This window comes from Cydia amplana, chromosome 27, assembly GCF_948474715.1.
Source record: "Cydia amplana chromosome 27, ilCydAmpl1.1, whole genome shotgun sequence".
In the NCBI taxonomy this organism is placed as follows: Eukaryota; Metazoa; Arthropoda; class Insecta; order Lepidoptera; family Tortricidae; genus Cydia; species Cydia amplana.
Window position 1 is genome coordinate 5,110,693 of NC_086095.1, and position 12,109 is coordinate 5,122,801.

The 12,109-nt window shown below is 35.3% G+C and overlaps 1 protein-coding gene across 2 annotated transcripts in view; it reads left to right on the forward strand.

Annotated features, from left to right (window-relative positions):
* Positions 1-4,037, forward strand: part of LOC134660471 (scavenger receptor class B member 1) — an 87,749-nt gene extending 83,712 nt beyond the window's left edge. For both annotated transcript variants that reach the window (XM_063516230.1, XM_063516228.1), the window contains exons 10-11: positions 1,798-1,940; positions 3,400-4,037. In XM_063516230.1, the coding sequence (XP_063372300.1) occupies positions 1,798-1,940; positions 3,400-3,511 (255 nt within the window). In that variant the 3' untranslated portion in view covers positions 3,512-4,037. The remainder of the gene's footprint in view (positions 1-1,797; positions 1,941-3,399) is intronic.
* Positions 4,038-12,109: the final 8,072 nt, after the last annotated feature.

The following is a 12,109-nucleotide window of genomic DNA, read 5'->3' on the forward strand; positions in this document are numbered from 1 at the left end:
AATCCAGAATGCACAAGTAGCACAAACGTCGAAAATCATGAACAAATAAGCACTTGATACTGGGTCCACTGTATTTCCTACTTTGCGTTTATTTCCCTTTCGGAATTTTAGATACGTATTAAACATTCGGTCGCTGGCGAGCGAGAAGGGCACAGATTGCTTTTTATACGCCACGCGAAAATCGCTTTTTTCTCTACGCCGCTGGCGGAGATGGAGATGATGATGCAGACCTAAAATAAAAAGTAGGTACCTACGTCCATGCCCTGCTAGATTCTTATTTTGATATGCAACATGTCCGGGTGGATAGTCATGCTATCCACGAAACGACGCCGCCTTTGACCTTGGTCGCGAAAGTAGCATTTTCTTCTTCAGTCTTCTTGTATTTTCTTCCAATTTTGTAATTGGTCGGACTGTCGTACACTAATATTTTATTTTTTCACATATTTATTATATATTTACTATTATTTCCTGTTAAAAAAGTTATATTTTATTAAGCCCTAATGGTCTAGGCTAACATGAATAAACACAATGACATTGACAGTTGACAGCGCGGGAATCGTTCAACGTAGGAGTTATGTTCATAAATCAGATACATATTTTTAATTTTGGCTTTGCCTCTCTGTAACATTCATGGAACAGGCTACATGATAAAGCACGTACTACAAGTTAAAATTATCATTGAAGAAGTTTGTGCAGCGTAATAATAATATCCTATACTAGTTCAAGTTCAAGTTCAAGTTCTTTATTTGGCCAAGTAACAAAAAAACGTTACATCTAGCGAGTCAAATACAGGTCATTGCTAAAACTAATCATGCAATGTCTTAATAGGTAGATAAAATTATATAAATCAAAATGTATCATTAACATAGTAAATGATCAAATAGGTACGTCAATTTCATAGAGTGTATATAAAAGTATGCTTAGAATTATTTTATACAAGAAAGTCATACTAAGGGTCGTGATAACTATATGTCGCTATGTTGTAGTGCTTTCCATCCTGGGCGATAAAACATAATGTTAAGGTTGATCCCTCTCATCTTCGCTCAACCTTAGAATAGAATAGTTTTTTATTCGTAAACACACAGACAATACACATTACACAAAAAGAACATAGTGAAAATAAAGTGTCACGAAATGGCCCCGTCTCAGCATGTTGCTGGCGACTTCCAGCTCTGATCTTCCGATGAGACCATCAAGAGAGTGAGAAATAATACGGAAGGTAACAGACAAAAATAAAGAAACATAAAACACAGTTTACACAAACGGATGCAATAAAAAAATAGAAATACAAAATGACGACATAAGTACATGATACTCAGGAAGGCAAAAAATAGTAAGCAAGGTACAATATAGAGCGACTTATAATATTACTAACTTATTTATATTAATTAATATTATAATAATAATGTGAGCCTATATACGTCCCACTGCTGGGCACAGGCCTCCTCTCACGCGCGAGAGGGCTCGGGCTATAGTCCCCACGCTAGCCCAATGCGGATTGGGGACTTCACATACACCTTTGAATTTCTTCGCAGATATATGCAGGTTTCCTCACGATGTTTTCCTTCACCGAAAAGCTAGTGGTAAATATCAAATGATATTTCGTACATAAGTTCCGAAAAACTCATTGGTACGAGCCAGGATTTGAACCCGCGACCTCCAGATTGAAAGTCGGTCGTCATATCCACTCGGCCACCACCGCTTAACCGCACCGCTTAATATTATAAATTTTATGTAAATTACCACCGTTTGTAATCGTGTATTAACTTTTTTTTTCTATTATCATGGTTCCAACAGGGTATCGACGAGCTGCCCGAGCAAGTGTCGTCGCTGCTCCGACTGGCCACGAAGGCGCCGCCGATCGCTCGCGCCGCGCTGGGCTGGGGGCTGTCCGCGCTCGGAGTGCTACTGTTGCTACTCGCCGTCACCTGCCTCATACGGTAAACATATCAGTCTATTGTACTCAGTGATATATTTGTCTACCGTTCTTCATCAATTCTCATTTACTCAAAGGTTAACTGGAAGAAATCCCTTAAAGGGATAAGTTCGCCTTTGTACTGCCTATCCTGTGCCATAAATTTGTGTTTTGTGTTTTGTACAATAAAGAGTTTATACATACATACATACATATCTCAAAACATTATCAGAGCTACACGAGCTTATTCTACCGTCCCCATTCTACCATCGGACTTTTAGACGCACGGCCGGTTTCCATCCCCACTTGGTAGATATTCCACCAATCCGCACGAAGCGCTTTGCTTCCTCTTTCCTTATGCGCACTGCCAAGGAATGGAATTCCTTGCCGGCGTCTATATTTCCGAGCTCATATAACCCGGCAACCTTCAAATCAAGGGTGAACAGGCACCTTCTGGGCAGACTCGCTCCATCGTAGGCCACGTCTTCGCCTCGGCTAGTCTGTGGCCATGAGTAAGCCCATTTATAATACAAAAAAAAGTCTTAAAAAAACACAAAAATCACGTAGCTGCGTAATGTTCAATAAATTATCTTCATATTTATAAACGATAGTCATTTTAATCTCTGTATTTCATATCTATCACGACTGAGTTCACAATTTCTACGCAAGAAAATCTAGGCTCCTCTAGATTTCTAATAATGAATTTCTACTAGTAAATAAATAAATAAAATCGTAAATAGTAGTTTATGCAACAGTGATATAATAAGGGTTCTTAAAATTCAAGGGTCGAAGTTACAAAACGAGACGTAGTCGAGTTTTGTAAAAAAAGACCCGAGAATTTTAAGAACCAATTATGAGCTGTTGCATACATTACTTTTTCTATGACAGCTGCAGCAAAAAAAAAAAAAAAAAAAAAAAAAAAAAAAAAAAAAAAAAAAAGTTATTATTAAAAAAAAGAGTTATTATTAAAAAAAAGAGTTATTATTAAAAAAAAAGAGTTATTATTTAAAAAAAATTGAGTTATTATTAAAAAAAAAAGAGTTATTATTTAAAAAAAAAAAGAGTTATTATTGTAAATGAAAACATACCTCTTTCAATCAAGATGATCGGAACTTGTATCTTTAAAAAAAATAAAGCAGTTGTATTATACTCATAAGATGACTGCTAGCATCAGTCATCTTATGAGCCTATAGACAAAGCATTCAAATGACATTGCTTTAGATATCACTGTCAGTCATTTAATTGACACATTTAAGTGCTGGAGTAGAAAAAAATAATTATGCAACTGGAACCCTGGTGGCCATACCGGAAAGTATCATGGTGCCACACGTCCCATGAAAGCGTCTGTTTACGAAAGACTCACTATATTCTCGTGTCCATAACTTACATTGTTGCTACTTATACTTGGTTACATGACATGAAGCTAATTATTTTATTTCAAACGCCATCTGTTGACAATTACATGTGTTATTCTTATATTCCAGATCATCTCACCGCCAAAGCACGCTACGGCTGGAAGGTCACGCCGTGGCCAAACCCCCGCCCGCCAAAGTGCCCAGCAAAGACAACGGGTACGAACTCAACAACCGAAGATAACTCCCGCGCCGCTAGACAATCACTCGAGACGGTCAGAGATGGCGCTAATGCGCGGCAGTAGTGTCGGGTATACTGTAATAGATGGCGCCACTGTCTATCAAAAATATTCTAAAACTTGTACTACGAAAATTGAAGATTGAAGTTCGTTTATCTGTATCACTGTTGCTCTTGCACTAATCGAGTCCAAGTGAATGAGATGGCGATATATGAAATTAGATCTTCAGATCTCGTGGTAATGCTTCTGAAACTTAAATCAAACAGGTAAGTTAGGAATGAGTCTTCAAAGATTTTTATTTTGATCGTTACCTTAACATGGCTCAGTGCCGCCACCTATTTCAAAGTTATTTTTTCTAATAGGAAAAGAACTGAATCTCATACGTATCTTTAAGAGACATTGGACGTCTCGAGTGTAAAATAGATTTATTAAATCCCAAAACAAATTAAACATCAGAAACAGTCTGGATAAATTATTTAAAACGTTGACAAGAATATTTAAGCTCGCAGGAACGATTGGAAGGAATTATTTTATGAAATCTTCCATTTTATTTAGGATTATTAGTAATAAACAAATCGCTGCAACTTATGAGTTGTATTGACTAAACAGTAAATGGCGTTGCCAAACTTAAGAATAGTTCTTTTCATTTGTTCCGATTATACTTTTAAAATTAATTATAAATTGACGTAAAAGCTTATTTTTATCAACTGACAAATAAATATTGTCTTTTTTACAAATAGCAAAGACATTTTTATGAATAATATTAAAAGGATTGTATCGATGTAACTTAATTTAGTGCTGAAAAAATAACTTTTCGAGTTGTTTTGGTATTATTTTAAATGAGCGACTCGACGACTTATTTTTCTGATAAAATATAATGTTATTCGGCCGTTTTGTATTCAGGTCGGCTTTTACTTAACCAACGATTGTGATACAAACATTCCAATTGTGTCAAATATTGAACAAAATGTTATTTTGTGAGGATTTAAATTAAATTAAATTTTGTATTTTCTATACTTATACTACTTATATTACTTGTAAATATGTCCTATGTATATGTGCTAATGATGGGTCAAATGTAATGGTATTTAACGGTTGTTTTGACCCCAATTTATAGGCAACAAACACTAGATAACGCTATTTTTTTACTAAACACGGTCACTAAGAAAAACCTCTTCTATTTTGTCAAGTTCCCCGTTTTTATAGCCTAATAAAAAAACGTTTATTTTCAAAATAGCGCCATCTAGTGGTTTTTTGTCGATTTAACTCATGTTCTTCTTAATTTGGTCTTGGGTTGCCATGTAATTTGTTTTATCGGTCTTAAGGCAAATGTGATTGACATACTATTATTATAAAGCCCGGCTACGAATTCACGTCATCTCGCCATTTTAAATGTACCAAACCAACTTTACAGTCCTTGGCTTATTTCAAAAGACAACCTCAAAACCTCAAACCTACCCACAAACTCCCTATAGTTCGTTTTTTTTAGCATTAGAAAGAACTTGAAAGAAGGTAAACGATTTTGACACGTCTTTTAATTGAAAAACACTTTTTAAAAATCAATAACTATTACTTATGAAAGCAGAAGACTATAAAAGATCGTATAAGATTCATAATTATTACATATTTACCGTAACTTATTTTTAAAATGTGTTTTTCAATTAAAAGACACGTCATGATTGTTTACCTTTTTTCTAATGCTAAAAAAACGAACTATAATATAAAAATAAGTTTTTTAACTAGCAAAGTATTGCAAAGCGTCCAAAACCGTTATTTTAAAATCACAATATTGGTATATTTTCCTTAAGAGTTTTCTTTAATTTTAATCGAAACGTGACTTGAATTCGTAGCCTGCCTGTACTTACCAATAGCTAGTCTTAATCTCGTGGGTCCGTCCATAGTTTTATATTTTTGTATGTATTAACTTTAAAATATTTTCTTACCATTTTATTTCGTAGTTCTTTTTAACTATCTTGGAAAGGTTAGTACGTAGTAAGTCATTTAATGTAATTCTTAGTTTAGGTTCGGTGCGTTACCTCCGGGATGAAATGTATTGTATTTGCGCATTCGTGTAAAATGACATGGTTTAAGAAACCAAATATCCATATTATAAATTTAATGAAAGCGCCACCTATCGGCAAATTGTGTAACGTTTATGTCAACTAACAACTGTTCTCAATATGTCACCTTACAGGTAACTATATAACTATGTAGTACTCATTTCAAAACAAAATTTGGGTATTTGAGTTTCTGTTGCTACCCTGTAACAATTACTTTTATTTTCAAATAATAAACACAAAAAATATTGAGAACAGTCTGTTAGCCGATGTAAATTTGTGAAATTAATAATTATTTCAGTTAATTTCATAACACATCACGTCTCGAATCAAGACAATACTTCTACTTTATAAAGTTAGGGTGGTATTTGACGCATCACATTCCATGTAAGGTAAATTAGACTGACATTGGTAAATATGACTTTAATATGACATTTCAATGTTGAATCTTACAATTTACTTCATATTTTTGTAAACATATTTTCAAATTCTTAATGTATATTGTATTTTGGATTGCAATTATGACATGTTATAAAATGTTTGTTATTATATATCACTTGTTGACTGGCATGTGTTATCTGCATGACAATAATTATATTAGCCAAAAATATGTCCTAGCACTTGTGAAGAGAATTCAAAAAGCGATACTTTTTATTCTTGAAGGTTACAAAAAAGATTTACAATTTGGTGCCTACGACCAGGATATTTTTATTTATAATTAAATACTATTAGAAAAAGCTGGGGCTTATTTTATATGCAATAATAAATACGTAATTCTAATTATACACGATGCAACAATTTATGTGATGTCCTTAATTTTCAAAACACGACATGTCATCTGACAAATGTTAACTTTAAATCTGTAAAAACATACCAATGCGCCAGGCCTCGTCAGGTTTTTCATGATAAAGCAAAATTTTAGAATGCAGAGTTTTCAAAACGAAAGACTGCAGAATTTGAATGTTTTATTGACAGGTATTTATTAATGGTCGCCACAGTGCTAGGTCTGTGGGTGCTATGCTCAAACTACAGACATATCACAATGTAAGCTAGTGGTCAGTGCTCAAGTCTGTTAGACGGAACGAGTGTGTAAATAAAGGTGTATGTTATATAACAACTTGTCTTTATTTTCATTCCCTTACCTTTATAACCTTTGAACGCTTTAAGTCTTGAACAAAAAGTACAAAAACGACACTTATACGCCAAGGTAACGCTTTCACTCGGACGCCACGTCACCGAAGTGTCAAACTGAAATTTAACTCTATGCATGTGCACGTAGGTCTATGTTGCTCTGTGGCCTGTGACGGATTAATCCGCCTTTGGCGTTGGACCTGTAGTGCGGATATGTAATAGTAGTAGTAAACACTTTATTGCACAAAACAAGTACATAACACAGAGATAATCCAGTAAATGTGTACAAAGGCGAACTTATCCCGTTAAGGGATTTCTTCCAGCTAACCTTTATAGGATATATCTGTCGTTGGCGTCGAAAAGGTTAAAAACCCCCTTTTTATACCTAGGTTTACGATTCAGGCCTCCTGGCGGATCAAGGTTTTCGTCACATACATATAGGTTGGAAAAATAACTTATTGAATTTCATGCAATGTAAAAAGAAAAACACATTAAGTTCAAAAAACATATAATTACATAATTAAAAATTGTAACATTTTACAAAAATATATTTACATTACGGTTCAATATAATTATGCATACCATACATTAACCGACGCTACATCATAAAGTTCGCTCCACACTAATCGCATAAAACGCGCGATTTCTCAAGAACATAACTCTTATTCTAGGGCTTATGTTGTCGAAAGGATATAACCTCGTGCCGCCCAATGTACATTAGGATGTACACTCAGTTTGGATGGAATGTCAACAGTACCTAGGTAGTAGCATTTCATGTCTCGTAAAATTTTCGAAAAATGAAATTCAACCCAATTGAAAATACAACAAGATTCAAACTTCCTTGGCTATAATTTTGTATGGTGGGCGGCACAAGGATGAAGTCCGGGATCCTTTAGAAAAGTGTTAAGATGAGGTATAGGTAAATTTTGCACTGCTTACATAAAGTTTGTATAAATCGCTCATCAGGCATAAGTGTGGAGCGAGCATAACAATTGAGAATAAAAACACATTAAAATTATATTAAAATGAGATTAAACTTTCTATTTCTGACAGAATAAAAATAAATTATTTAGAAATTGAATTGGAACAATTTTATTTGAATAAAGTGAATACAACAACTTTGTATATCAATGAATTTAGAGTGCTTTTAGTTTATTACATATGCTTTGTTAAAACTGACGCCCAAGAATTGCAAAAAAAGGAGGATTATATGCATTTTGTTTCCGACAAAAGTACCAAGCACTTAGTGTAAGGCCTGAGTGGACGCTCATGTTGTGCGTGCGGCGGGGCGGGGCGTGCGGCGTGCATGTCAAACAAATGCGCACGTATAGGAGCGGCCTTAGTGCACGCTGCTCACATCACGCGTGAGCCCACAGCCACGCTGCACGCGTCGCCGAGCGAGCGTCCACTCAGGCCTTACACTTAGTATTTTATTTTTCTTGTAATATTCTTTTTATGTTATCAACCTATAGCCTGAAACTAAGTTTAGAAAAGGATTGTTGAGTGTTGATATACCACGTGGTTCTATAAGTTAGCTTTACATTATCTTATAAAATCAAATATTAAAATACATTTATGTCACTATATACAAAGTAAATACACAAAATTACATTATCGTAAAAATGAACTGACTCTAAGTAATCTCAAAGAAATATTTTATTTATTTATTTGAAATACGGTAAACGGTGTGTTCCCATATGTCCTCGCCCCAAGCAGGCGTGGCGTGTCTCACTCCGCGATTTCGTCGCTTTGCTACAGGTAGCTAAAAGTACATCCATTCGGCCCCAATTTTGGGGAAAGCCATAAGCCGCGCGTGGCGCTGTCGCCACCTAGCGACCATATCTGTGCTGATCGTAACAGACGCGTTTTGTTAGAGAGTGAATCTTCTGTACTTAGTACTATTATTTATTCTGTGCCCCAAGCAAGTGCAAGGGGACAAGTAGGAATGATTGGTATGCAGCGCTTATTTCCATCTGTTCCCGACGGGGACAAATGGGAATACATCCAGTACCCTCGTGATTTTTTTTTAATAAGCAACGCAACGGAAATATTTAAAATAATTAAAATGTACACTAAAACGATCGGTAAGTGAATAATTTTTCGATAAATGTCTAGAAATTTCTTAGAAAATCAACTCATCGTCCCGCTGCAGGGTTAGCACAACTGCCCGTCAAGTCGCAAGACAGCCTGTCTCTTTCGCAAGGAACTTTTTTTATTATTATTATAAATGGGCTTACTCATGGCCACAGACTAGCCGAGGCGAAGACGTGGCCTACGATGAAGCGAGCCTGCCCAGAAGGTGCCTGTTCAGGTGCCTTTAGTTAGAAAGATGGTGACACGGTCAGTTGTGCTAGAGCTGCCGAGGTCTTTCTAGATTAATTTATTAGTTTATGTTGTGCGTTATGGCAGTATATTAGGTACAGAATCGACAATAAGATGGCGCGTGTTAGGGGCTATTCATAAATGACTTCATTTCAAAATGGGGGGAGGAGGGGGGTTGGTCTGGACATCGGATGGTAGCATGACGTAGGCGGAAACGGGGTCATTCGAAGCATGATTTTTGGATGATTTTAGAGGGGGTCAAAAATTAGATGACGTAATTTATGAACAGCCCCTTAGAAGCTATTAGTCGGTACTATGTCAATAAATAAAAACATAATATCATTGGATCAATCTAGTCAACACATGACAAATGGCCAAATATTGTACACATACATACAAGCGTATAAAACGTAAAGTATTGGAAGATTATTATAACACACATACAGGGACAAGTTCGCCTTTGTTGTATTTAATTTACTCTGTTACTATGTTTCTCGTGTTTTTATTTCCATGTGCAATAAAGTATATACATACATACATACATACTATGTAAACAAACCGCCATATTGAAATTGTGTCTGAATAATGAATTTACTAGTGACCTTTTGTTTACATAGTTAGCAAGTTCCATAGAATGACGCTTTATAGGCCCTAATTTATTACAAAAAAGTAACGTAAGCGCGATAAAGTGTAAGTTTTTTATTCACTACAATATATTTTTACTCATGGCATATATCACAAAGCTTATGACAAATATTTGGGGCATTATCTATGAAAAGGGACCTTATTGTCGATGGCGCTTACGCCGCACAGCGTCGCGCGGCATTGCATTTATATCGGCGCATCTTTAATAATGGAGTAAGCGCCATCGACAATACGGTCCCTTTTCATAGATAACGTCACATTTTTCGTTTTATATTTACCAAAGTATTCAACACTACTATCTAAATTATTGAAACTAGTGTCAAATAGGGAATATTACGCGAAAGTCTGCGTAGGGGGCGCCACATCAACAACAAGTAAACAATCTAAGGGTCTACCGCAAACGAGAGAGTCCACATTTTGTTATCTAACCTCTCTATCACTCTTGCATATTCGAGCGATAAAGAGGCAGATAGCTGAGTTTCGATTTCGCGTTTCCCGGTAGGCCCTTTGTAGACAAACCGCCTTGATGTATCAATGTCATATTTGATTGTCTGTGAAAACTTGTCAAAAAACAGTTTAAGGTACAGTATGTATAAGTTACTCTATGGTATACTTAAGGCACTAGTGCTGCACTCTGGCGGCAAAGCATTGCAGTAATACTCCCTATTCATAAGAAGTATGATCACTTATTCTTTATCTGTCTCTCTTACTCTTATGATAGTCCTCTCTTTTCGTCTTGTAGCCTTAGGCCTCTTTAGAATCTTTTAACCTTTCGCCGCCACGTCAAACACTACATAGTATATAACAAAGACGCTTCCCGCTGTCTGTCTGTATGTATGCTTAGATCTTTAAAACTACGCAACGGATTTTGATGCGGTTTTTTTAATAGATAGGGTGATTCAAGAGGAAGGTTTATGTATAATTTGTTAACCCGTGCGAAGCCGGGGCGGGTCGCTAGTTCTATAAATAAACGATTAATAATTGGCTAGGCCTCAAGCTATTTTCTCTCTTTTTCTCTCTTACAGCCCATAAAACCTTTCTTTCTATCCTATGGTCCTAGGACTACATATAGGCACTACCATTGTTATTAATATTAAATCCAGTCACTTTTTTAAAATGTAAGAATTTCTGTCGTTCTAAAAAAGATTATTTAGTCACTTTTGAAGGAGTTAATATTTATTAACAATTTTTTTGACTTCGAAATTATTCGATTTTAACAAGCTTTTATTAGGTCGACCTGTATGTAACTAACATGTAATGGAATCTAAGGTAACTAATTTAACCATCTTCCAAGGATCGTAGCGTCATGAAAATTGGCAGCTGTATGTAGTTCTGATGACAATACAATAATATGGTACTGTCGAACTGATCTGATGATGGAGACATGAGGTGGCCATAGGAACTCTGTGATGAAACAACGCAACCTAATTGTGTTAGGGATTTTTAGAATTGTCTCAATGAGTATTAGTTGTCTGTCGTAAGAAAAGTACAGTCAGTGATAAAAGCTTGTACCAAAAATGAAATTTTTGCCAAAAACTTATTTAACCTTACAAGGAACCACCATACAGGAATAAAAAATCTCATTTACATTAGTGTAACGCTCTTACGGTAGATGTCGCTCGGGTCCTCTTGACCCATATGGTGGAAAGATTTGCTGGCTATGGATGAGGTCTTGGTGGCTCAGATGGCAGAGCGCTGGAGTATCGATCCAGAGGCCGTGAGTTCAAGTCTCACCCAAGACAGTAATATTTCAACTTTTAAATTTATTCTAAGCTTAATCAAAACAAAAGCAACTCTGTTCCATTTAATAATAATAGGGTATTTGACTACTAGTCAAATCAGTTTCTTTTTTCGAACTGTCAAAACGATTTAAAGTCTATTTTTTTATTCGGTAGACTGAAATGACAGCTAATTGTATGAACATGAAATGTCATTTCATACTATTAACTGTCATTTCAGTCTACCGAATAAAAAAATAGACTTTAGCTACCATGGAATTTATATGAAACCCTAGCATGTGACGTCACAATCAAATTACCTACTCTTTATAGTTTTATACGGGTTTTAAAATAGAAATTGTGTCTAAAAATAACTGCTGTCTACGTTTCTCTATTAATCTTCTGGTGCTTTATTTCATGTATGATGTAAAATAGTTTATTTTAAATACAGTCAAATACCCTATTCAAATTTCATTGGAGGTAATGTGTACTAGTATATTAGAACCCCTCTTGGGGTTAAGTCCTAAACAAACTATAAGTTTATATTTGACCCAATGGTTGACTGGTAGAGTTTGCCTTATAGCTTTAAAACCGGCATTAGTATAATCTTGCATCAAACAATTTTTTTATGAACAAATCGTTTATAAAAACCAAATGATTTCGAAGTCATAATACAAAACCGATGAAACATGAGTTACTATTTTTACAAAATTCAATTCTATATAAAATA